The 26,453-nt window shown below is 55.1% G+C and overlaps 1 protein-coding gene across 1 annotated transcript in view; it reads left to right on the top strand.

The window, feature by feature from the left end:
* PREX1 (phosphatidylinositol-3,4,5-trisphosphate dependent Rac exchange factor 1) overlaps positions 1-26,206 on the top strand; it is a 178,756-nt gene extending 152,550 nt beyond the window's left edge. Inside the window, exons 20-40 of the mRNA XM_036245523.1 lie at positions 1,935-2,071; positions 2,761-2,881; positions 4,844-5,031; positions 5,313-5,474; positions 6,154-6,364; positions 6,803-7,079; positions 9,275-9,481; positions 10,785-10,873; positions 12,138-12,220; positions 12,380-12,470; positions 14,439-14,567; positions 16,076-16,117; positions 17,054-17,274; positions 19,829-19,928; positions 21,868-22,011; positions 22,105-22,219; positions 22,942-23,008; positions 23,824-23,996; positions 24,300-24,402; positions 24,642-24,709; positions 26,103-26,206. Coding sequence (XP_036101416.1) covers positions 1,935-2,071; positions 2,761-2,881; positions 4,844-5,031; positions 5,313-5,474; positions 6,154-6,364; positions 6,803-7,079; positions 9,275-9,481; positions 10,785-10,873; positions 12,138-12,220; positions 12,380-12,470; positions 14,439-14,567; positions 16,076-16,117; positions 17,054-17,274; positions 19,829-19,928; positions 21,868-22,011; positions 22,105-22,219; positions 22,942-23,008; positions 23,824-23,996; positions 24,300-24,402; positions 24,642-24,709; positions 26,103-26,145 — 2,771 coding nt within the window. The 3' untranslated portion in view covers positions 26,146-26,206. The remainder of the gene's footprint in view (positions 1-1,934; positions 2,072-2,760; positions 2,882-4,843; positions 5,032-5,312; positions 5,475-6,153; positions 6,365-6,802; positions 7,080-9,274; positions 9,482-10,784; positions 10,874-12,137; positions 12,221-12,379; positions 12,471-14,438; positions 14,568-16,075; positions 16,118-17,053; positions 17,275-19,828; positions 19,929-21,867; positions 22,012-22,104; positions 22,220-22,941; positions 23,009-23,823; positions 23,997-24,299; positions 24,403-24,641; positions 24,710-26,102) is intronic.
* Positions 26,207-26,453: the final 247 nt, after the last annotated feature.

The following is a 26,453-nucleotide window of genomic DNA, read 5'->3' on the forward strand; positions in this document are numbered from 1 at the left end:
GCACTACTTTCTTTGCTTGAAGCCAAGGCTTGCAAATGCCAGTGCCTATGGGGGTCAGGCAGTTACAAATGGGTAACTGAGAGGAAGGCAATAGGGAGTGGTGAGGACTATGGCAAGGTGCATTCACTCCAACAGGGGCCGTCTTCCTTAGCTCAAGCTCATTGTTGCCATGCAGGAATGAGGGCCCAGTCTTGCCAGGTTTGATTTTTTTTTTTTTTTTTTAAGAGAAACCAGATATGAATTTTGGCCACACTTCTCTGGCCAGATTCAGACCACGGGCCAGTAGTTTGAGAACTTTGCTTTCTGTGTTGCTTAACGGGTTTCTCTGTCTTGGAGATACAATCAGATTGGTCTGAGATACTGGGCTCCCAAACCTTTTTGCATCTAAGGGCTCCACTTTCAAAGTTTAAAGATCAGTTGTCTATTTTTGTGGTCATATTTGTGCTATTAATATGTATTAATTAAGAATATACATATCGCCCTGGCCGGTTTGGCTCAGCGGTTGGAGCGTCGGCCTGCGGTACAAAGAATATATATATCAGGCCCTGGCTGGTTTTGCTCAGTGGTTAGAGCGTCGGTCTGCGGACTGGAGAGTCCCGGGTTCGGTTCCGGCTAAGGGCACGTACCTCGATTGCAGTTTGTCCCAGGCCCCAGTTGGGGTCATGTAGGTGGCAGCCACTCGATGTGTTTCTCTCACATCAATGTTTCTCTCTTCCTCCTTCTCTCCTTTCTGCTCTATCTGAAGATAAATGCAAAAATGTCCTTGGGTGAGGATAAAATAAAAAAATAAAATGTCTTAAAAAAAAAGAATATGCATTTCAGGATAGAAACTTATGGAGAGCTTGTTACTATTTTAAAGTGTGTTTTTATTTTATATATTCTTTAAAAAGGGGTTCTCAACTGGGGCAGTTCCCCCCTCTGGAGGGCATCTGGCAGTGTCTGGGGACATCTTTGGTTGCCACAGCAGGGTTGGGGGTGCCATGGCATCTCATGGGTAGGGAGCAGGGTGCTGCTCAGCGCCCTGTGGTGCATAGCACAGCCCACAGCAGGGAGTCTCCAGCCCCAAATGTCAGTAGTGCCCAGGTGAGTGCCTTTAGGGTGGCTACAGAGAAGAATAGGTGTTTATAGGTGAACCAGACAAAGATGCTGAAGCAGCTGGTGTTTCCTGAGCACTTACTAAGAGCCAGGCATGGACTACGTGCTTTAACTCCACAGATCTCTCACGGACCCTACAGGCAGATACAATTAATGTCCTCATTTTACAGATGAAGAAACCAAGGCACAGAGAGGTTAAGGAACTTTCCAAAGGTCACACAGTTGGTTAGTGGCAGAGCCAGGGTTTGAACCCAAGCCCCTGGGGGCTAGTCCTGTGCTCGTCACCGTCATATGATGAAGGCCTGATATGCTCTTATGTCCAGACAAAGCTTGGCATCATTTGCATTTCCAGATCCTTCATATTAACCACGCAGAACCCTGGGCTCCAACACCTGCAGTTTGGGAATAGTGGCATGGCTGAGCAAACATGCTTTTGGAGTCCTGTAGACCCGGGTGTGAATCCTGGCTTCTAGCCCTGTGAGCTTGGGAGAATTACTGTGCCTTTCTGAGCCTGTTTTCCTGTCTACAAAATGGGGCTGATCCTGGGCCCAGTATCACAGGTTTTTGCAGGACTTTAAAGGAGATGAAGCTTTAGAGTGAAACGTACCTGGGAGGCTAGCTGCTGTTGGTCTGAGTCTCAGTTTCTCCATCTGCGAAATGGGAATGCCCTGCCTGTTGGAGTGGGTCGGAGGGTGGCTCCGGGGTGGGAGGGAGGGAGGTGGAGTGTTTGGGTGTGTGTCTGGGGCTTGGTGACAGTGTTCATCCGGGTATTGCTCTTGCCTTGCCGCCCAGGCCCTCTCTGCCTGGCGCTCAGCCTCAAGCACTCCCACCTCCCTTAGGCTCAGAAGCTGCGGCCGCAGGGCTCTGTGCCGGCCAGTGTATCCTGAAGGTCAATGGCAACAACGTCATGAACGACAGTGCCCCGGAAGTCCTAGAGCACTTCCAGGCGTTCCGGAACCGCCGGGAAGAGGCCCTGGTAAGCTGCTTAGGGATGTCCTGCTTAGGGGGTAGGGGGCTGAGGACCATCTCTTCTCTGGAAGAAAAGCCCGGGGCGATCACGGTGTTTTGGGTCAGGTGGGCTGCCTACCTGGTGGGACTGAGCTGGGCATGGACCCTGTGCCCCCTCTGCCTCCCCAAATTGGAGGAGCTGGGCTGTGATCCCTGTGACCTTGGTTTTCCCGGCTGTGGAGTGGGTGTGCAAGACCCTCTTTTCTTACTACATAGGCACGTTGGGCAAATAGGCACGTTGATGGTAAAACATTGCTCCTCTTGGGTGGGGGGCTGGCGTTTTGTGGAAGGTGATGCCCATTTATTGGCTCACCCCGGGAGTGTTTGTTGAGCACCCACTCTGTGCCTGACACGTTTCTAGGTCCTGCGGCCACAGGAGAGACACGTTTTCTGTACCCGTGGGTCTGACTTACATTTTCAAAGGCTCCCCCTGCCCTGGCTTCTGTGTGGAGTGTAGACTGTAGGGGGAGAGTTAGGTGTGGCTAGAGGTCCCCAGGAAGGTTCCAGAGCGAAGCCTCGGAGGCCTCTCCAAAGATGGTGTCACCGCCAGGCTAAGAGTCTGAGCTTTGGAGTGCGGGACCGTTGGCACCTTCGCCCTATCCCTTCCTCCCTGGGCCCCCAGCATTGTGGCCGCCCCTCTGACTGCTCCCCCCACAGGGCCTGTACCAGTGGATCTACCACACCCACGAGGACGCTCAGGAGGCCCGAGCCAGCCAGGAGGCCCCTGGCGAGGACCCCGGTGGCGAGGGGGCCCAGGAGGAAGACCAGCCCGACTCAGGTAACAGGGCAGGCGGGCAGCGTGGCAGACTCCAGTGGGGACAGGTCCTCTCCTGTGCCTACACTCCTCCCTGGCCTCATCCAGTTCATCTCGAGGCTGTCAGTTCTGTATTAGCTTTGGTTGCTGCTATGACAAAACCCCACCAAGCTGGTGACCTAAAATGACGTGTGTTTATTCCCTTAGTTCTGAGGTCAGAAGTCCGAAATGAGGCTCCCTGGGCTGGAATCAGGTGTCAGCAGGGAGAACACATTTACTTACCCATCTCGCTTCTAGAAGCTGCCTGTGTGCCTTGGCTCGTGGCCCCTTCCTCCGTCCGCAGAGCCAGCCAGCAAGGGTGGCCTGAGTCCTCCTCACCCTGCCACCTCCCGACTCTGCCCTTCTGCCTCCACCTTCCCCACTGGGTTCCTCTGGGCCGTCCAGGATCATCTCGTTGTCAGGTCGTCTGATTAGAACCTTAATTCCATCTGCAGCGGTCATTGCCACTTGCCATGTAACAGCATGTCGTCCAGGGCTGAGGACAGGGTCAGCTTTCAGGGGCCAGTATTCTGCCCCCCACGAGCTCACACTGGTCTCTCTAGCACGGCCTCAGCCCTGAACTCCAGACCTGTCTTTCTGCCTGCTCACCCCCCGCCCATGCCCAGCAGGCATCGCAGACGTCGCATGGCCAAAATTAAAACTGACCTTCGCCTGAAACTCGCTCTTCCCCCCGGATTCTCCATCCCTCCAGTCCCAGGCCCGAGACCTTGGAGCCCGCCTCCGCTGTCTCTCTCTTCTGTGTCCCTCTGCCTTGATCCCAGCAGCTCATTGGCTGCCTCTGCCTTCCGCGTGCATCCGGAGTCAGGCCACTCCCCTCCACCCTGGCTGCCTGGTCTAAGCCACCATTTCTCACCAGGACTATTGCAGCAGCCCGCTCATTGCCCTGCCTTCCCTGGACTGTTCTCAAAAAATAGAACAAAGACTTCCAGTGCTCCCGCCCTACTCAGGGTAAAGACCAAGTCCGCATCATGGTCTTCCAGCCCAGCCAGGCTCTCCAACCTTACCTCTCGTCACCTCCTATCTGCCTTCTCTGCTTCATCCACTCCAGCAGCAAATGTACCCCTGCCCCAGGACCTTTGCACTTGCAGTTCCCTCTGTCTGGATGTTGTCCTTCAGAGCACCTCTTACCTCACTCACCTCTCTTCTCAAATGTCACCTCCTCAGAGAGGCCACCCTGGGTGCTTTTCTGTCTCGGGGTCTCCTTATTCTATTTTATTTGTCTTCGCCGCGTGTGTGAGTTAACATAGATCATGCGGTGCCTTCTTTGTTTCCTACGTATGTCGCTCCCTCGCTGTGTGGCCCTCAAGGAGTCGCTCAGCCTCTCTGGGCCCGTGTTAATTGGGACTGAATCTGAGCTATATGAACACATTGACTCGGGAAACTAAAGAGTCTGAGGACTCTTACACGTTTCTGGTCTGGCTCCACCCAGTGCTTTGTAGTCTCGTGAGGAGTCTCTTTCCAGTTTTCAGCTCCGCTCCCTCTGGGTTGCTTTTCCTCTCACGTGCTGTTTTCTCCACGTGGTGGCTCCGGCAGCTTGGAATCCAATGGGAAAGAGAATGTCTCCTCCCTTTTGTAGATCCAACAAAAGCCCCAGACTTGACTGACTGGCCCCCTTGGGTCATGTGCTTGTTCCTGAACCAGTCACTGAGAATAGGGGAAATCGAGTATGCTGATTGGCCAGGCCTGTTCCTCCGGGGAATGATGCGGTTGGCGGGGGTCCCCGCTTCTGAGCCACGCAGACTGGGAATGGGACACAAGTGTTGATTTGGGTGAACAGTGGTGGGCTGACAAACTCAAGCAGCTCTGTAGTACAGGCTTCAGTTCCCCATCAGCCTCACGGGAGCTGTCCATGGTTCTGGGCCTGGGGGCCGGCTTGCTGTGGGGTGGCGCCCCCTCCTCAGGGTTGCCTGTTCTTTTGGCTTTCAGCCTTCTCCCTGCTGTCCCTGGGTCCCCAGCTGAGCCTGCATGAGGACAGCCCTGTGGTCAGCCTGACTGTGGACAACGTGCACCTGGAGCACGGCGTGGTGTACGAGTACGTGAGCACAGCTGGCATCAAGTGTCACGTGCTGGAGAAGATCGTGGAGCCCCGCGGCTGCTTCGGCCTCACTGCCAAGGTCTCGCTGGGCACGGCCCTGCCCTGGGGGGTGGAGCAGTGGACTCCCATTTCCTCAGGGTTAGCCTGGAGCCCTGAATTCTAGTCTCTGCCCCATCACATAGGACTTACGAGAGTGACTTGTTATCTCTTTTAGCCTCAGTTTTTGCATCTGCAAAATGGGCCAGTAATAGACCTGACCTCACCGGGGTGTTATGCGGCCTACAGGGGTCACTGCAGATGAACTGCTTAAGACCCTCCTTGGCACAGAGTGTGTGCTCAGTGTTGTTAATGTTTCTGCAGATCCTCGAGGCCTTTGCTGCTGATGACAGTGTCTTCGTGCAGAACTGCGGGCGGCTCATGGCCCTGAGTAACAACATCAAGACCATGTCCCATTTCGAGTTTCGCAACATCTGCGACATCAAGCTGGAGAGCATTGGCCAGAGGATTGCCTGCTATCAGGAGGTACCTTTATCTGACAGGGTCTCCACCTGGGGTAGTTTGGTTGTAAATGTCAAAGCTCAGCCTAACTTAGCTTAGACAAACAGGATGATTTATTGGTTTATATTACTGAAAAGTCCAGAGATGAACTTCAGGCATGGTTGTATCCAGGTGCTCAATCAGATATCACTGTCATAAGAACATGGCCTCACTCCTTCTCTTGACTTTATTTTCCCATGTTGGCTTTGCTCTCAGGAGGGCCTTTCTCATGTGTTGACAAAGTGGTCCCCAGTAGCTCTAACCTTAGCAACTCCAGTAAAAAAGGAACTCAAGAGCTTTCATTGGCTTGGCTTGAGTCCCTTGCCTAGCCCTGTGTCAGTACCTGCAGGGATGGGGAGGCAGCCTTACCTGAACCTCGTGGGCTGTGGGTTGGGGAGAGATGGTTTTGCAAGGGCAGCTCACTTGTGCAGCTAAAATGGAGAAACGAATGTGGGTAGGAACTCAGAGGCCTCATGTCTCTGGACTTTCCCTGAAATCTGGATCCAGTGAAAGGCAGTGTAGGGTAATCTCCACTTTTCCATTAGAGCTATTCATTGTGTCCAACTTGGAATGTCTGGCCTCGGCCAGGATAAAGTGGGTATTGGGGGTGGGCCAGAATTCTCAGAGTCCTGAATCGTGACTTCACGTCCCCCACCTTTGTCAGTTTGCAGCCCAGCTGAAGAGCAGGGTCAGCCCACCCTTCAAACAAGCACCTCTGGAACCCCATTCTCTGTGTGGCCTGGATTTCTGCCCCACCAACTGCCACATCAACATCATGGAAGTGTCCTACCCCAAGACCACTCCCTCCATTGGCAGGTCCTTCAGCATTCGCTTTGGTCGCAAACCCTCCCTCATTGGACTTGACCCAGAGCAAGGTAACTGCATGTGTCTGTTAGAAATTATGTTTGGATTTCACACTACAGATACTTAAACAGAAATATGGCTGGAAGTGAGTGGTCCAGGGCTGGAATGGTGGCTTCACAGTCATCAGGGATATAGGCTCCTTTCTTTCTACACCATCATCTCTGTATATGGCTTTCATTTTGAAGGATGCCTCATGGTATAGAATAGCTGCTGGCGTACCGGTCATCATGTCTGCATTCCAGGCAGGAAAAAGATCACAGTAGTTAAAGGCATATTAGCATTAAACTCAATTTTTCTTCTTGCAGTAATCTAGTGGATTAAAATAATATTTAAAAGGGAAAATTCTCTTATTTGTTGGGATCCTAGAAATGGGCTTATATACCTCTGTCCAAGGGGGTCGTAGGTGTCTGGGCACTGCTTCCAAGTGAGCTCTCCCTCTCTCCATGTAGGCCACCTGAACCCTATGTCCTACACCCAGCACTGCATCACCACCATGGCTGCCCCCTCCTGGAAGTGCCTGCCTGCCATGGACGGGGACCTTCAGTGCCAAGGGACCCATGACAGCAGCTTCGGGCCAGCCAATGGGACCCTGAGCCCGGAGGACCGGGGCCTGCGCTTTCTCCTCAAGCAGGAGGACCGTGAGATCCAGGATGCCTTCCTGCAGCTCTTTACCAAACTGGATGTCGCGCTGAAGGAGATGAAGCAGTACGTCACCCAGATCAACAGGTGAGCCCTGGTGCCAGGAGGGAGCTGCGGGGTTGGGGGGACTGTTAGACTCAGGAATCTTTGTAGTGGGGAGCTGTCCTGTACATCACAGGCTATTTATCAGCATCCCTAGATGCCAGTAACATCCCTGTTCCCCAGCCGTGACCAGCAAAAACATGTTCCGCCAATGCCGAGTACCCCTCGGGGGCGGGGCGGAATCGCTCCTGATTGAGAACCACTGCCCTAATGGAGTGAAGGGCTGTGACAGCACTCGTCAGTAGAGGCTGAGGCTTTTGGGCAAAAGGTTTGGGGGACTTTATAATTTTAACAGAAAGAAAGAAGGCAGGACACGACGTCCCTTTTGGCGTAATGCAGCAGGGCACACAGCACCACTTGCGAAGGGTTCTCGCCTACGGAATTGCACCGCTCTCTAATCAGAGCTGTAGGTCGCACTCACGGCTCAGCTGTAGGACGTGGGGGATAGAGAGTGGTGACATGGTGCCTCAGGGATGCAATTGCCAAATCCAGAGGGAGGGCGATTCTAGGTGACAGTTGAGACAGTTTCTTTAACAAATATCTGATGGGGGTGGGGGTGGGGAGCAGGTACAGGGGGGAGGAGGAGGATCTGTTAGAGAACAGACTTGAGAGGCACATTAACCAATGCAGAGTCTAGACCTGGTTAGGGTTCTGCGTCTAACACACCATCTGTGAAAAGACACTTTCGAGATCACCAGGGACATGTGAACACGGACTGGGTACTAGATGGTACTAGGGACTGCTGATTTTGTTAGGCATGGTAGTAGCAGTCTGGTTAGGTTTAAACCAGTGTTCCTCAGCCTTGACACTATTGACAGTGGGCTGGATCGTTCTTTGTGGTCCTGTGCATTGTAAGATACCGAGCGGTATCCCTGGTCTCTCTCATTGGATGGCAGTAGTTCCCCCACCCCCACCCTGCTTCAGTGTGACAACTAAAAATGTCTCTGGACATTGGTAAACGTTTGCCCCTCAGGAAATATGCCAAGTTGCCCAGTGTTTCCAGGGTGCGGGGGTGGGGGGCAGCAGAATCGCCTCCAGTTGAGAACCATTGCTTTAAAAGAAAGTCCTTATGTGCTAGACACAAAGAGAAGTATTTATAGGGGGAATTTATGATATCTTAGATATGTTTTAAATATTCCAGAAAAAGAAAGTGCAGCAGGAAAGATCGAGGAAACAAAAGTGGACCCCAACTTGCCATTGTTGAAGCCGGCCACTGGGTGCCTGGCGTTCTTGATACCGTCCCCTCTATTTGGTGTAGAGTGGAAACTGTCCATGATAAAAGAGAAAGCCATGTGGGGTCTGGAGCCAGGAGGCTGGGGTTTGAATCCTGGCCCTGCTACTTATTAGCTGTGTGACCTTGCGCAAGTCACTTAACTTCTCTGAGCCTTTATTTCCCCATCTGCAAAATGGAGCTGATCCTAATACTGACCTCATTGAGATGCAATAGGATTTCACCAGCCAGGGTTTATTGCTCACTTACAAGGCCTCAGACCCTCTTCTTTACCTATTTTAACTCCCTTAAACTTCATACCAGCTTGGGACATAGATGCTGATATTACTCCGTGGTCCAGATGAGGAAACTGCATCTCAGAGAGGTTAAATAACTTGCTGTAGGTCACTGCGCTAGCAAGCGGCAGCATCGGGATTTGGATCTGTGGTCTGTGTATGTTAACAACCTATACACTTGACCATTCATGATATTCAATTCCTGGGCTGACAAGCTATGGCCTCTGGGCCAAATCCAGCCCACTGCCTAGTGTTAATAAAATCTTACTAGAACACAACCATGCTCATTCATTTTCATGGTGTCTGTGGTGCATTTACATGACAGCAGCCAAGTTGAGTAGTTTAACGGATCCCGTGTGGCCTACCAAGCCGAACAGATGTGCTCTCTGGGTCTTTACAGCAACTTTTCCTGTTCTGTGCCCTGGAACTTTGTGTATGTAGCTTGGCCATGAAATGAAGAACCTCTGTCTCTCACACCCCCTACAGGTCGGACCCTGTAAGTGCTCCTGCAGAGTCGCTAGAGGGATTTTCAGGGATGGGACATAAAGCATTTGGTGGTTCCCTCTGTTAGGGTCAGAGGTGAGGCCCGAGGTCAGGACCTTGCCTGGAGCCTCCATGGAGGTCATTGAAGCCACCAGCATGTGCCTTTAAGTTCAAAGTCTTCTCTCCCACAGGCTGCTGTCCACCATCACAGAGCCCACCTCAGGTGGGTCCTGCGATCCGCCCTTGTCTGAGGAGGCCTCCTCCTCCCCACTGGTCAGCGAAGAGAGCGAGATGGACAGGACCGACCACGGGGGCATCAAGAAAGTGTGTTTCAAGGTGTCTGAGGAGGACCAGGAGGACTCGGGTCATGACACCATGAGCTACCGTGACTCCTACAGGTGGGGGCAGCCGTGGGCATCGTGTGGGGTTTGACATGGCTGGCCAGTGGGACAGTGGAGGCCACTGACCCGTGGGGAAGTCAGATCGAGAGGGATATTTCCCAGGAAGCAGTGGGATGGGGCACTATTGCTAAGCCGTATGTTTCTGGGGGTTATCTAAGCCCCAGAGCCCCCCAGACACCCCCCTCGGCTCCCCTGCCCCAAGGCCAACGTTTCAGGCTCTGTCCCCTGTGGACACCACCCGTCCATTCTGCTCCCGTTCCTCTGCACACGCTCGGAGTGTGGTCACAGGAAAGGCAAGATCTGTGGTGTGTCCTAACTGACATGGTTTCTGCAACAGTTTATTTTTACCTGATCCAAGGGGGAAAGACAGTTTTTCCCCCCTCTTAATTCTGGGAGGATCTGAGTTGGTTTTTGTTGTTGTTGTCTTTTACTGGTTAAGCTAATTATAACAAGAACAGTGAAGCCCTAATTAGTGGGTTAAATGAACGAAAAACTCCATTTCCTGTAATGGTCTGTCTAGTGGGTAAGTGGAAGTCCTTACCACAATGAACAAGCCCCGCGGGCTCCAGTGATCGGGGGCTTATGGAGCAGAGCCTTAGTGGGGTGCATCCGGCGTTTGTGGGCAAAACACAGAACTGCTGGGATTCGACAAGACCTTCCCCCAGCCCCCCCGGCGTTCGGAGTCCTCCGTCGGCAAGGGCTCCGGCTGCGCCGTGTTTCTGGCTTGGCTTCTGTTTAACCAGATGTCCATGCTCACTGGGCACCGTGTGTTCCCAACGGCTGTGTCCAAAGCCCAGGATTCTCCCTCTCTGGGTTCTCCAGTTTTTCCTTTCATTGTCAGAATGGTGAAGGAAAGAATTTCAGGATTGGGGCTTTTGATTCCCATACCTTCTGAGTTCCTGGGACACAAGCTAAGAGAACACAGTCCCTGTCTCCACGAGGTTCCTAGCCAGGCTGGGGAGACAGAACGTGGAGCCATGTGATCGCGTGTGGCATGCGCCCACGTGCCCAGGAACCGGGCTGTCCCCCGAGGGGAGTGGCAGATGTTTACTCCCAAATGAAAGCAATTTACTGTCCTCTTAACTATGTCTGCGTTTCCGTGCTGGGGCCTAGAGATATTTCCCACCGTTGGGAAACTGGCCAGGACACTGGTGGTCAGCCTGCAGCACCCTCTCTGGGCTGGTGGTTCCCCTGAGGAGCCAAGGAGTTTGTCTGCACTCCAGAGAGTGGGCGGTGGGTGCTGGGACCAGGGGGTGTGAGCTGGAGGGTGACTCCTGTCTTCCTCTCTGCCCGTTTGCAGCGAGTGTAACAGTAACCGGGACTCCGTCCTGTCCTACACCAGTGTGAGAAGTAACAGCTCCTACCTGGGCAGTGACGAGATGGGGTCCGGTGAGTGCAGTGGCTCGTGCTCCAGGACAGGGGCGTCCCCAGCGAGATTCCGTTTTGTTTATTTGATCTTATTCTACTTTACTCTGTGGCACGTTGTTTTGTGTTATGTTGCGTGTTCTGGCCGCGTGTTTGCCTTCATCTGCTTGTTCAGCACGTTTTCTTGAGCACTGTTTTGTGCTGGGACCACAGCCGTGAACGCAGCAAAAGGTCCTGGTCCTCGTGGAGCTGACGTTCTCCACGCATGTCGTGGACACGGAACAGACGAAAACATACATGATGCAATTAGAGACTGGGATGCGTTGCTCTGGGGTCACTAAAATAAGGTGACCTGATGGTTTCCGTAACAGTGACACATGCTCAAACCCAAAATTCAGGCCACACAGAAAAAGTACATGAAGGCAATCAGAACCCCCAGACATGACCACCAGTGACAGGCGGAGACCGTCGGTGAACATACTCGGCACAGATGGACGTGGGTGGGTGGGTGGCGGGGAGGATAGACGGACATAAATACTATTCTGTGAGTTAGGTTATACTCTACTTACAACTTTTTCTGAAAGACTGAAATTTGCTTTGATTTTAGTTTCATTGATTTCAGCCTTAAAATTGTTATTCTGTGAATAGGTCACACAGCCACATGGTTTACGACAGAAAAGGCACGAGGGGGTGGGCGGGGCGAGTTCCCCTCCCACCCTGGTAACTCAGTCTCTGGTTCCCAAGCTCCCACGCTCACAGCTGCCTTGTGTGTCCTTCCGGTGGTAGTCTGGGCATAAACATTTAACTTTAATTTGTTTTTCAATTTAACAGAAGAAAAAGAAGCTCAAGTAAAATCGAAGCTATTGCCGGACTTTAGATAAATGTTCCATCACTAAGATGCTCAGCTGTAGAACTGTCCCTGGGGAGGTTAGGAAATGTGGCAGCTGGCTGAACGGTGCGAGATGGGGCAGGGGACTCGGGGTCCAGTTCCTTCTCTCTGGCTCGCAGTCTCCTCGTTTGCAGAGTCTCAGAAATAATAGCACTGACTTGCAGTTGTGTAATGCTTTAGTTCCTGTTGCCCATATTGCAGATGAAGATGCTGAAGCTCAGAGAGGTCAAGAGATTTGCCTAGTGTCACACAGCCAGGATCCGTGTCTGTCAGACTCCAGATCCGCTGTGGGTTCTGGAGCTCTGGAGCTCTGTAGCCTTCTTGGGAAAAAGAGATTGGGCAGGTGTGAGATGGGACAGAAATTGTCTGTTGATGGCCGGGACTTCTCCCTTCTGCCAGGGGACGAGCTGCCCTGTGACATGCGGATCCCATCAGACAAGCAGGACAAGCTTCACGGCTGCCTGGAACATCTCTTCAACCAGGTGGGACCTTTGTTCCCACCCCTGGCCTGACCTTGGGTTCCTCCCGTCACTCCTGGTGAGAACCCAGAAGCCAGGCGCTGGGGTAGGGGCTGGGAGTCGTGGGTCCCTGCAACATGGAGGACCCTGGGGCCACACTGACCTCGAGCTTCCTGCCGGCAGGTGGACTCCATCCATGCACTCCTCAAGGGGCCAGTCATGAGCAGGGCTTTTGAAGAGACCAAGCACTTCCCCATGGACCACAGCTTGCAAGGTGAGCCCGGGCCGCCCCCCGCAGGGCTGGGATGACATCCGGCATCCAACACGGAGACCCTGGGGACGGGGAATGTGTGCTGGATGGGGGGCAGCACACGGCTCACACTCTCAGCTCTGCTCCGCTCCTGCCCAGGGGCTCAGGGCTCATCCAGGGGTCAGCAAGTTCAGCCCATGGGCCAAATCCGGCCCACAGCCTGGTTCTGTCTAGATTGTGACTGGAATGATGTTCTCCTTTATACAGAGAAGTAAACACAAAATAAAACAAAGAAGGTGTGGCAGAGACCGTAAGCCCTGCAAAGCCTAAAACAGTTCCTGTCTGGCTCCTTATAGAAAAATCTGTGGACCCCCAGTCTGGTCCCTGGGCCTCTCTGGGCCTCCGCGTGTCTGTCTGTCTGTCACAGGAGGGGGGTCCTGGAGCCCAGTTCACCAACCCTCAGGACCGTCGGCCACCTCCATCATTTTACCCACATTCACAGAATCCACGGGCATCTTTACGTTTTAAAACCATATTCATTTGCAGCCTGCATTATTAGTGACATAACTTTTTTGAAAAAGTGCCTTCCTTTTAAGAATTTAATTTTGGAAGGAACTTTTTAAACTCCCTAAGTGTGGGAAACCTGTGTGACATGCCACGAAATAATGATGACCGTGACACATTCACTGGGAAGACCCCAGAAAATGTCCTTACACGCAGTTGTGTTCTGTTGCCTGCCCAGAGCACTTTGTTTTTTCTTCGTGAGAGGGACCAGTAGTTAAAGAAATATTGAGAACTTAACGGCACCAAACTAAGACTGTCTTCTTGAAATAATTGCAAGAAAAAGAATTGACATATGTGTCCTCGCACCTACCTTTCCTCCCATTTACCCACCCACCCATCCACCCACCCATCCATCCACCCATCCACCCACCCACACATCCATCCACCCACCCACCCACCGACCCACCCATCCACCCACCCATCCACCCACCCATCCACCCACCCACACATCCATCCACCCATCCATCCACCCACCCACCCACCCATCCACACATCCATCCACCCATCCACCCACCCACACATCCACCCACCCATCCACCCACCCACCCATCCATCCATCCATCCACCCACCCATCCACTCCTCACATGTCCACCTACCAGTAAGTAATGCATCTACCCACCAGTAAGTAATCCCCAGGAGCCAGTGTGTACCAGGCCTTGTGCTGGGCATGGGGGCCCTGAGTTGAATGGGACACTGCCCCTGATCTCAAGGAGCTCCCAGTTGGGTGCAGGATACAGGAAAAGAAACTGGCAGTTGCTCCAAAATAAGGGTAGGAAGTATGGAGAGTTGGGGTGCCCTAGCTCAGCTGCCCCTCCTGTGGTCTCAGGATCATCTCTTCCAGGGACGGACCGTAGAAAGCAGAAATGTCAAACCCAGAGGAACCAAAACGACAAATTTTTCAGAAACCCAGGGCATACAGCAGGGAAGAGGCCCAAGAAACGGGCCTGTGTCTGCTGGGACCAGGTTCAAATCCAAGCTCTGTCACTACCCAGCTGTGTGACTTAAGCAAGACACCTTCCCATTCTGTGCCTGGGCTTCCTCCTCTGTGTAGAGAGAAGGTTAGACTAGGTTATAACTGATGTGCCAGCTTGATTGGTGTGGCCTTGAGGAGGTAGCACCTGAGAATCCTTCTGTGACCACGTCTAGGCTTAGGAGAAGAGAATGCAGTGATTGATTTGTGAGGCCTGCACTGGGCTGGTTTGTCTGTCGTGGAAAGCGTGCTGAGATCGATGCGTGATGTCTGCCATGGCTGTGATGCTGTGAATCAGTAGCGAACTCACCATGTATTTGCCCTCTGTGGACCAGATAGTACCCAAGAGTCCTGCCAGCACCCTTATCTCGGATTCTGAGCCTTGGAATCTGGTGCTGGGACGTGGGCCTTTGTGCCACTGTTCTCCAGGGCTACCTCTGTCTCTTTCCTGCCCCAGAGTTCAAACAGAAAGAAGAGTGTACAATCCGTGGCCGGAGCTTGATCCAGATCAGCATCCAGGAGGACCCTTGGAATCTCCCCAACTCCATCAAGACCCTGGTGGACAACATTCAGAAATATGTGGAAGGTCAGCTGGGCAGGGCAGGGTGATGGGGGCAGTGGTCCTTAATGTGGGGTGTGGAAGGGTCAGAAGTGGGTCCAGCTGCACATCCCATGTCTGTCCACGCCCAGGGGAGGACAGGAAGAACACGTGCCCCTTCCTGAGCTGGGTGTGCCTTGGGCAGGCCTGGGACCGCACACACTCGGTTAAAGAGCTGCTGGTTTTGGGTGCCAGGGGCTTCCTTGCAGAGGCAGGAGGCTGAGGAGGCTGAGAACTTACTCCTTCTCAGCTTCAGAAACGGGATTGAATTCAGTTCTTTTGAGTTATTACCAAGGTCACCAGCTGGGGCCCCCTGATTAGACTTGGGCCCACAGGTGGGTTTGGATGCTATCACATAAAAATGTGAAGCGGCTACCAGTGTTTTATTATCCGAGATGTCTCGTGAAAGTCTCGATCGCTGGCTCCTCGTGCACAGTCAGGAGGCCCGGCAATCACAGGCCTGCGGTCCCACAGTCACGCCTGCGTGGAGATGAGTAGCAGCTGCCGTCGTGGACGGGAGAGGGGTGACTTCCAGTCCCCCACAGTCCCCATCGCCCCCTGCTTCCTGGTGTCTGCCTCGCACATCTTACACTACCTGCCGGGCCTTTGGCAGCATTTAAGTCTGGGATCCTGGCTTAGTAGGACCTGGGTCGGGGAGACGTTTGACCAGGACAGCGGGAGGTGCAAAGCCTCAGAGCCAGCCCCCAGGAGCAGAGGCCTCTGAGTTGGCCTTTCAGATTCTTCTAAGCCCCTTCTGGGCCTAAGAGCCCTTTTTTTTTTTTTTTTTTTTTTATTCCTCACCCAAGGACATTTTTCCATTTTTTGTTCAGATAGAGTGGGAGGGAGGAAGGGAGAGAGAGAGAGAAACATCGGCGTGAAAGGGACACATCGAGTGGTTGCCACCCACACAACCCAACCAGGGCCAGGGACAAACTGCAACCGAGGTACGTGCCCTTAGCGGGAACCGAACCCGGGTCTGTCTGGACCGCAGGCCAACACTCTAACTGCTGAGCCAAACCGGCCAGGGCTAAGAGCTGTTTTTTGAAGGAAAGAGACCAGGATGCTAAGTCTGTGTGCAGAAGGGCTTAGCTCTGTGTGGGTGCAGGGCTGTGGCTGCGTAGAGTGTGCATACATGCCTGAGGGCTCAGGTGAACATATGTGCACCTGTGTGTATGTACACATGTAAGCGTGTGCCCACATGCATGTACACAGTGTGGGCTGGGGGCTCTGGGCCAGGAGTTGGAGGTGCTGGTTTCAGTCTCCATTTGGTGAGTTTATGTAAATAGTTGGGGGTGTAACTAGCAGTTGGGGTTTCATCCCCTGGAAGTTGGGGGTTTCTGGGATTCACCCAACATTCAGTCAAAGCTTCCTCAGCACAACTGTATGTACCCAGAGCTTCACCACACAGGGCTCAGAGCTGGGGCTGCAGAGGGCCCCGTTCTGCTTGAACCTTGTGCTAAGTGCTCCTGACCCATCTCTAACCCCTCTCCTTGCAGATGGGAAGAACCAGCTGCTCCTGGCCTTGCTGAAATGCACAGGTGAGGGCTTAGAATCAGCAACCGCCTGTGGAGAGGCCACCCTGCAGCGGGTGCTCATGCCTGCAGCCCAGGGAGGGCCTCTCTGCTGGCCAGGGTTGACGTTCTCATGGTCATCGGGGCCTGCACGTGGGGGAGAGTAACACTGGCCTCTTGCACCTCCAAGAACTGCCTAGACCTCACTTGCTTCCTCCTCTTGAGTCCAGGGGACAAGTCACAGGGCCCTGGAGCCAGGATCCCTGTGTCTTGCCACCTCCCAAGCCTGGGCGGATCTTGATGAGCACATGAGCCAGAGGACTGATGGCTCGGGAGGGTCTTCTGCCCGGCAGACAATGGAAGGGGCAGACTGGTGGTCCGGGGAAGCTGGGAGGTGTTCTCTGTCCCTCCCTTCTTTCCAGAAATTCTCCAGTAAGGGGCAGCTACAAAGGATCTAAGTCTAAGGTCACTGAAAACCAATTGGCTAGAGCCAGTCATTGCAAATAATCCCTTCCAGAGGATCGGGACCCGGGGTGGACGACTGCCCAAATTGGCCAGTTCTGCAATGATGTCAAGAGCGGGCAAGGAAGGGGGGAGTTAGGAAGAAGGCAGACTTCTCAAACACAGGGAAAATGGTAACCTGCATTTCTTAAAACATGGAGCTTTGGCGTCCAGCCAGTCATGGTCGAGCAGCCCCCTAACCAGTGGAGATACAGCTGAGGAAGGTTTGGGGAGAGCCTTAGGAAATTCACAAGGCAGAGTTGAGTTTTTCGGCAATTGGGCTTGCTTTTGGAGAATCGATGTTTGTGGAGTTGGCTTTGGGTGGCTGGGATTGATTTTTGGCAGGTTGGCCCCATAGGTGGCCCGTTGGGGCTGGCAGTTGGTTGTAGACCTGGGCTTTGGGGTTTGGGGCTGCTGGTGGTGCGAGAGAACCTGCCCAGCAAGCCTGTCCCCACCCTCCAGACACAGAGCTGCAGCTGCGGAGAGACACCATCTTCTGCCAGGCCCTGGTGGCTGCCGTGTGCGCCTTCTCGGAGCAGCTCCTGGCGGCCCTCAGCTACCGCTACAACAACAACGGCGAGTACGAGGAGAGCAGCCGAGACGCCAGCCGCAAGTGGCTGGAGCAGGTGGCGGCCACCGGTGTCCTCCTGCACTGCCAGTCCCTGCTGTCGCCAGCCGCTGTGGTGAGCAAGGGGAAGAGGGACAGGTGCCCTGGGAGCCCGGGCAGGGGAGCTCCTACTTACTCACTCGGGCTCTCACTCACCTCCTCGTTCTTTCAGCGGCTGTTTATTGAGCAGCTACTATGTGCCACTGTTACAAGCGCTGGGGATTCAGCTGTGGGCAAAGCACAGAGTTGTACTCGGGGATCTTAAATCTTAGTGGGGGGAGATGGAAATAAACAAGTAAAATAGTGATGTAGACCAGAGGTTCTCAGCCAGGGCAGTTTTTCCTCCCAGGGGACACTTGGCAGGTTTTAGGTTGTCAAGACAAGGGGAGAAAAGGGGTTACTGGTGTCTGGTGCGTAGAGACCAGGGATGCCACCAAACATCTTATAACACGCAGGATGGTCTCCCCTTCTCCCCTCGAGAATTATCTGGCTCTAAATGTCAATAGTGTCACACTTGAGAAACTCTCGTATATAGTGATAAAGGCTAAAGAGAAACGTTAAGCAGAGAAGGGGGGACAGGAAAAAGTGGGTCAGCAACAACTGAACGTTTCGATAAGGTAACCAGTGAGGGCCTCACTAAAAAGGTGACATCTGACCTAGGAACTGAAAGGGGAGGGAGGGAGCCATGAGGATATTGGGAGGAGTCTTTCAGGCAGAGGGAACAGCAGGTGCAAAGGCCCTGAGGCAGTATTTCAGAAACTTAAGGTGGCCCTGTGGCCAGAACAAAATAAACTGCAGTAGGAGGAGGTGAGTTGAGAATTGACTGGGTCAGACTGTGGGGGGTCTTGTAGGACTTTGGCCGTTACTCTGAGTGGGCGAGAACCATGAGAGTTTTGAGCAGAGGCGGGATGGGATCTGACTTTGACACTGAAACAATCACTCATGCCCCTTGGTGGGGAAGACTGTGAGGGCGAGGACAGAAGCTGGGAGACCAGTGCGTAGGCTTCTGTAGTAATCAAGGTGAAATTCCTTAGTGCAAACAGTATCTCAGTTAATCCTCGCAGTAGCTCCAAGGCAGATTTTTTACCACCCACGTTTTAAGGATGAGAACACCGTACTCTGGGAGTCTGACTCGAGGCCTCTAACTGCTAGGCTTCCCTGCCTTCTCTGCATCTCCTTTTTATCCCTGGTCACACTGTCCTACCACTCTCGGGGCTCAGAATCAAGGCAGGTCCCTCTGCTGGGCCCTAGGAGGCAGAACCAAGGACTCATCATTTATGGGTGCTGGGGCCCAGAGCTGACATCCCCCAGGAATGAAGCCTGCAGCGGTGCTCCATGCTGTTTACTCCTGCACCCCGTGTGCCGGGGCGCAGCTCCCTGGCTTCTGCAGCCCTGAGCCTCCTAGACATTTTCTCTGCTGGGGCTGAAAGCATGGACGTGGTGCGCCCTCTGCTGGCCGGCTTTGCACACAGGCGTTGCCTGGTGGGAGAATCGCTTTCACTTGGTTTCTGGAAAGAGCCACCTGGGGGTCTGGAAAGGCAGCCCTCACCTTCTGTTCTCAGATGAGGATCCCGGGGCCCATTGCATTAATTCACCAGTCACCATGGTGTGCCCAGCTCTGAGCTGGGTGCTGCGTTTCTGAAGCTCACTTTCTAGTTGTGGGAAGCAGTTTGGCAAGAGGGGAGTTATGCAGAAGACTTAGAAGGTGATTGAGTTTCTTTGGATTTAATGGTCAGAGGTGTCCTCTCTGAGGAGGTGACGTTTGAGCTGAGACCTTAGTACCAAGACTGCGGCTAGGTACGTGGTGCGAGGAAGAGTGTGCTGGGCGGAGGGAACAGCATGCACAGAGGTACTGAGCAGAGGCTTTGGAGGGGAGCAGGCCAGGGGGTGGGCACTGAGGTCATGGGGCTACATCCGTATGGCTTAGGGCTTTATTCTGGAAGCAGAGGGAGGGTTCAGAGGCTTTGAGCAGTAGTCACAGGGGAACCCCAGGAGTCTGGCTCTGGGCTTGGTAACCCCTAGGCTGCCCTGCTCCCTCGGGATCCCCAGTTTTATCCTGGCTGCCCCTTGTTCGGGGGAAGGGTGGCGTAGGGAGGCCTGTGAAGAGGCTGGTGTGGTCTTCCTGCAGAGACCACGGGGTCTTGTGTTGGGGGCCGAGGAGGGTTAGGGGAGCGGATGGCTCCGGGGTGTGCTATGGAGGTCAGCCCATCAGGACTTGGCGATGGGCAGTGTACAGGGCGAAGGGAGAGAAGTCAAGAAGTCCTTGAAGTCAGAGTTTGGGGTGCGGGCTGCTGGGCAGATGCTGGTGCGCTTTGCTGAGGTGGGGTCTGCTGGAGGGGGTGAGGAGGGAAGTAAGGACTTTTGGGGGCTTATTAGGTTTGAGATGGTTGAGGTGGCTGGGATGGTCTGGATGAGGGGGCCCCCAGCACATTAGAGCAGAGCGGGGTTCTGACCTTCAGAGGTGCAGGACAAGCAACCCCGATTTATCATCCAGCACCGGAGAGCCCAACACGGAACCTTGCCTGGTATGCCCGCTGCCTGGTGTGTTGACTAGTGTTGACTCATAGCGTCTTGAAATCCTGGGGCAGGGGTGGCATCTGAGACTCCTGCACCCCGTCTTCCTCCTGCAGAAGGAGGAGCGGACCATGCTGGAGGACATCTGGGTGACCCTGTCGGAGCTGGACAACGTCACCTTCTCGTTCAAGCAGCTGGACGAGAACTACGTGGCCAGTGAGTGATTCCTCCGCCCCCGTGTGAGAGCCGGGCTTCTGGGGTGGAAGGAACCGCTTTGGGGGCCACCCTGCCACCAGGCTAGCTGCCCAGGACTGACCAGGGCTTTCAAACTTCATGCTCCCAACATGCATGGAAAAAGGGGGTCTAGTTACACATAAACCCAGCTGTCTCCAAAAATTCTTAAAATGGAACAACAACAACCAGTACCCAGTTTTTATTACAATTTCTAGAGATCTGCATTATTGGGGCGAAGAGTTGGTACGATTTTCTAAGAATTTATAACATTATTAAGTTTCTTCCTTCTTCCCTCCCTCCCACTCTTCCTTCTACCTGCCCACCATTCAGCCACCCACTCATCCATCTGCCTGTCCATTTACCCACCTTCCCCCTGCCCATCCCCCGCCCATCTGCCCACCTGCCCATCCACTCATTCTTCGTCCGTCCATCCATCCCTGACCATGAGCACATAACACGTGTCAGGCACCGTAGTCGGCTCTGGGGCTGCAGTGGAGAAATGCAGCCGTGGTTCCGGCCCTCCGGGCCCGAGGTTCGCCCAGTGGGTCTCAGCCCTGGCTGCCCTGGACTCTAGCTTTGCAAAGATACGGCTGCCCGGGCCCCAGTCTCAGCCCTGGCGGGGCAGACTCACTCTGTGTGTTGGGGGCTCCTGGGCCCTGGGATTCTAGAAAAGCTTCCCAGGTGCCTTTCAGGTACGGCCAGGATTGAGCCCACTGGGCCGGGTTCTGGAGCCGTGGTTCTCCGAGTGGGGTTCCTGGAACTTGTTAGGAAGGCGAATCCTCAGGCCCCTTCCCAGACCTGAACCTGCAGCTCTGGAAGCAGCGCCCATAAATCTGCCGACAAGCCCGCTGGTGACTCGGAAGCACCAGGGTCTGAGAACCCTGCCCTAGAGCCGTGATTCTCAACTTTTTAAAACGATCACCTCCATAAGGAGGCGGTTTAGATATTTGTTTCCTAATTGCTGCACCCCCATTAAATTTTAATACCGCGGATGTACTGTATGTTTATGTCTGTTGTGTATCTGTGCTTTATATATTAAAAAAGCGGGGTTTCTTTGGCCATCCCCTCAAGAGCCAATTTTCACCTCCTTGTGGGGGATATCACTGCTGAGAATGTGAGAGTCTAGAGGAACAATAGATTTTGTTTCGGGTGCATATTGGACATGATGGTCAGTGGCTGCCTATCAATAGGTGAAGTTGGGCTTAGGGAGAACTATTGATTGATTAGTGATGTCTGCCATGGTGCCAGATGGGGTGTTAGTCATTGATTAGTGATGTCTGCCATGGTGCCAGATGGAGTATTAGTGCCACGCCTGCCATAGCTCTTCCCTGTGAGTGTAAATAAATGCAGGTCCTGGTTGAGGGCAGCATTTGGCAGGTGGAGGCCCTGGGCTACCAGGTGAGGAGTACAGCTGAGCTCTGAAGACAAACACTCCCTCCCCCACACACACACAGATGGGCAGAGTCAGTATCAGGTCTAAGAATTCATGGGAATTGGGACCTGTTGAAAGAGGCGAAAGGAAGGTCAGAGGCTGCTCTTCTGAGTGTGGGAGGACCGGGTTGTCAGGCTACCCCTAGAGGATGGGGGTGGAAGGGAGGTCTGACACCCCTGCTCTGTTGTGGGCAGGCAGGGACCACCCAGGATGCCACCCTGAAGGTGGGAGGTCAGGGGTGCTAAGGCTGTCCCTCTGGGGTGGGGAATAGTGAGATCCCAGGATACCACGGGGGCCTTCATGTCCCAGGGTGCTACCTCGAGGCTGGGAAGTCAGAGGGGTCTGAGGCTACCCCTCTGGGGTGGGGAGAACAGGGAGGGCCCAGGACGTCCCACTGGAGGTCTGAAGGGAGGTCTGAGCTGCTCTGATGAAGGTGGGGCAGGGCTCCCTGGCCTGGGTGTGACCACCTGCCCCCCGTGTCCTCCGCAGACACCAATGTCTTCTACCACATCGAGGGCAGCCGGCAGGCGCTGAAGGTCATCTTCTACCTGGACAGCTACCACTTCTCCAAGCTGCCCTCCCGCCTGGAAAGCGGGGCCAGCCTCAGGCTGCACACCGTGCTCTTCACGAAAGGTGAGCTGTGGGGTGCTGCGTGGGCCTACGGGGGTACCCACGGCTCCGAGCACACCGGGAGCCCACCACCTGCCTCATCTTCTTCCCTCACAGCTCTGGAGAACATGGAGGGGCCGCCTCCTCCAGGCAGCCAGGCGGCAGAAGATTTGCAACAGGAGATCAATGCCCAGTCCCTGGAGAAAGTTCAGCAGTATTACCGCAAACTCAGGTATCTGCCCGGGTGACCTATGGGGGACAGGAGTCCAGACACTGCTAGGGGGACTGGGCCAGGCTCTGTTTGGCCAGGCTTGCTTGGGAGCCAGCAGTGACCAATAAAGCCTTTTCTTCATGGCGTGTAGATTCTAGAGCAGCAGACAACAGGCCCACCCCTTGTTTTGTCAATAAAGTTTTATTAGCACGCAGTCACATTCATTCCCCGCATGGATCATCTCTGGCTGTTCTCATGCTACAGTGGACAGGTTGAGTAGGGTCTCCATAGAGACTGATCCGCACAGCCTAAACTATTGACTGTTTGGCCCTTTACAGAAAAAGTTGGCCAAGCCCTGTTCTTGGGGTGTGTGTGTGTGTGGGGGGGGGCAATGGACAGTCAACAGTGAACAAAGAGCAATGGAACGTGGTAAGTGGTGAGAGTATTCAGAGACAGATGTGCAGGACAAGGGGGTAGAGAGTGGGAGTGTCAGGTGCTGATCAGCTGACCAGGATGGGCCCTCAGGGAGCGGTGGCGTTTGAGGGGTGCCTGGGAGGCCTCTTCCTGCTACCCTCCGCCCTGGGCTGTTGCAGGAGCGGATGACTGGCCTGGAGAGCTGTGCAAAGTGCTCAGTGGTTTCTTCCTGAGACTTGTGGGAGGGCAGATGGGCAGCAGCTGCAGTGGGTGGGGGTTGCATGGACGGTAGGCATGGTGGCCCCCCCAAACCCATATCTGTCTCTCAGGGCATTTTACCTGGAACGGTCCAACCTGCCCACAGATGCCAGCACCACGGCTGTGAAGATAGACCAGGTGCGTCCACCCTCACATCGCCCTGCTGTGGAGGTTGGGCGGGCCTCGGGGCTCTCGGGGCGGGGCTCAGCGGTCAGGGCTCCAGGTGGCACCCTAGCCAGAGTCCTGGCAGAGCAGCCCAAGACCTCTGCACCTCCTCCAGGAAGTCCTCTGGGATAACTCCCTCCTCACTCTAGGAATTCTGGCTGCTTCCCCTCCGTTGTGGGGTCCCTTGGGTGAGCTGCTTCTGCTGGCACCCACTCCCTGTGCCTCCCTCACGCCCTTGTTTCCTCCGCCTTCTCCGGGGCTGGGCCGGCTGGGCCATGCAGCGTTGTTTGTCTGCTTGTTTCAAATGTGTTGCTAACATTTAAAAATCAAAAGGTTTCACCCTGGCCGCTTTGGCTCAGCCGTTAGAGCGTCGGCCTGCGGTCCAGAGAGACCCGGGTTCGGTTCCCGCTAAGGGCATGTACCTCGGTTGCAGTTTGTCCCGGCCCTGGTTGGGTCGTGCGGGTGGCAGCCACTTGATGTGTCCCTTTCACGTTGATGTTTCTCTCTCTCTCCCTCCCACTCTATCTGAACAAAAAGTGGAAAAATGTCCTCAGGTGAGGATAAAAAACAAAACCAAACAAAATCAGAATCAGAAGGTTTCCCGTGTGGTGGATCTTCCAGCTTTTCTTGGGGACTGGAAAGAGCGGGCCATCCAGGGCCCATGTTCCCACTTCCCCGGCTCAGGCCTCGAGGCTGGCGGTGGGGGCACTGGTCTCAGGACTGTGAGGCTGGGGCTCTGGGAGTAGGCCGGGTGGGCCCCTCCTACCGGGTGTGTGTGTGCCTCGCAGCTGATCCGTCCCATCAACGCCCTGGATGAGCTCTGTCGCCTCATGAAGTCCTTCGTCCACCCCAAGCCTGGTGCCGCCGGGAGCTTGGGCGCCGGCCTCATCCCCATCTCCTCCGAGCTCTGCTACCGCTTGGGGGCCTGCCAGATCGCCATGTGTGGCACGGGCATGCAGAGGTGAGCTGGGCGCTGGAGAACCACCGAGCAGGAGGGGGCTGCTGCGTGACACTGACCGCATGCGGCGTGCTGGAGGGGGGCCTCTCGGGGAGAAGACAGGAAGACACCTGGGGGTAGAGAACAAGTCCCCCAGTTATCTGGGGACGGGCTCGCCCACCCGGGGAGAGGCGGATAGGAGGCCAGGGGCCTGCCGGGCCGTGATGGTTGGGTGGGCGCCGGTGCTTGGCCTGTGGGGTCTCAGCGCCCCCCGTGGTGGGCGGGAAGTGCCGTCTCACCTGCCGCCCCCTTGCCCGTCCCCCGCAGGAGCACCCTGAGTGTCTCCCTGGAGCAGGCGGCCATCCTGGCGCGGAGCCACGGGCTGCTCCCCAAGTGCATCATGCAGGCCACAGACATCATGCGGAAGCAGGTGAGCAGCCCCCACTGCCGGGTGTCCTGGCCTGGGCCCCTGGGCAGAGGGCGGGGTGAGGGGCCATTTGGGGACTGGGCGGTCATCAGCCCCAGATGTGGCCCTTCTCCCCATCTGGAGGGTCCCATTTCCTCTTTCTGGCCTGTTACCTACCATGCCCCACCCCCAACACACACTTGCTCAAGTGCCCTGAACTCCGTGCAGGGGCAGGTCCCAGTCTCGTGGCTCTTTCTTCCCAGGGCCCCAGGGTGGAGATTCTGGCCAAAAACCTTCGGGTCAAGGATCAGATGCCCCAGGGCGCACCGCGGTGAGTGGCTGTCCCTCCCCCCCACCCCCTCCAGGAATACCAAGATCCAAGCTGGCTTCACCCGGGGCGGGCGGAACCCCTAGTCATCATGTGGGGCTCCACCTCTCATCATGGGGACCCCACTTTGGGAAGCGACTAGTACGCTCAGTCTTTTCCTCCCCAGGAGCCCCCTAGTCTGGGAAGACGGGACCAGGCCCCACATGAGCCATGGGCAGGGATGGGTGCCATCTCCCCACCTGGTCCCCCTGCCCTGTCTCTGCCACCCGCTGCCCTCCGGCCCTCCGTCCTCCGGCCGCTTCCTGTCCTCGGGGCCCCTCTTCCCTCCACGTTGATTTCAGCCCGGCTCCCGGTGCCATGTGCTGCCCACTTCCCCGCAGCCGCTCATTTCCGCCCATCTTCCTCGCCCCGCGGCCCTGTGCACTATCAGGATCTGCCCACAGTTCTTAAATAACTTCATTTGGAAGTGGTTTGACTCCCAGGAAGTTACAACTCTCACGGAAGCACAGGGCACCGTCAAGGCCAGGCAGGCATGGCGCAGGGGCCTGCAGCAGCTCCCACGCGACCTCCCTGTCACCGGTGTCCTCGTGCACTTTCACCCGCATTTCTTCGGGACACTTACCTGTTAACTTACCACGCTCCAGGCAGGGGTTCACCCCCTTTGCCTATATTAACTCAGCAGTAACCCTCTGAGCAAGGTACTGTTGTTATCCCCAGCTGGCGTTTGGGGCCGCTGAGGCACCGAGAGGTTACGTCTCTTGCCTGAGGTCACACAGCTAGTCAGTGGCAGAGCTGGGATTCTGGACCCAGGCAGTCTAGGCCCGGGGGCCTTGCTTCTCTGTTGGCCGTGTCGCCCTGCCGCTCCCTTCTGGCCCCCCGTCTGGTCCCCCGCCGTCGTTCATTCTCCCCACAGCAGGTCTAACCCTTTCTGCTTGGAACCCATCTGCGGTTCCTTATTTGACAGCAAAACTCGGCATCCTTCCCGGGCAGACGTTCAGAGAACCAAGGCAGCTCTGTGTGCTGCGGGGAGAGGCCCCCGAGACTGTATGAAGGGGAAAAACTCACGGGCTAAGAGCACTGTGACTAATTTGCCACCATTAGTGTGGAAAAACATACACCCCCGCGCAGGTGAACGCCCACACACGTATCCTCACAGACCCCAGACGGGCTGTATTTGTGGAGCTCTGGCGCCTGGAGGGAGCAGAGACGGCCTGCGGGCAGAGGACTAGACAGCCGGGGGGCGTGTGGGCAGCGTGCACATTTGTCACTCTGCATCGTAAAAACTCCGAGTTTTGTTTTCTGGGCGCAGATTACCAATTCAAATAAAAATTGAAGTAGTAATAATAGACCCCGCCCACCCCGGCCTCTCCTAATCCTCTTCGCCTCCGCCCACCAGGCTCTACCGCCTCTGCCAGCCGCCCGTGGATGGAGACCTGTGAACGCCCGGACGCGTGGTGCTCGGCTGCGCGCCCTGGAGCTGGGACTTGGGAGGAGCTGGGACTTGGGAGGACACGGCGGGCCGTGCCGGCCTGCTCAGAGCTGGTCCGAGGCCTCTGCTCCTGCCGCTCCAGGGTCTGCCCAGCCTTCTCCATCACTCCTGCCAGGACCGGCCGAGGCCCCACTCAGATGAGCAGGCCGATCGGCTGGGCCCGGCACGTCCCACACTTCTGCCAGCAACCCGAGGGTGCTGGGGACCTACAGAGCTGATGGGTGCAGCCCGGGCCGGGGCTCCTGCTCCCAAGTCCTG

This window comes from Molossus molossus, unplaced genomic scaffold (assembly GCF_014108415.1).
Source record: "Molossus molossus isolate mMolMol1 unplaced genomic scaffold, mMolMol1.p scaffold_m16_p_6, whole genome shotgun sequence".
In the NCBI taxonomy this organism is placed as follows: domain Eukaryota; kingdom Metazoa; phylum Chordata; class Mammalia; order Chiroptera; family Molossidae; genus Molossus; species Molossus molossus.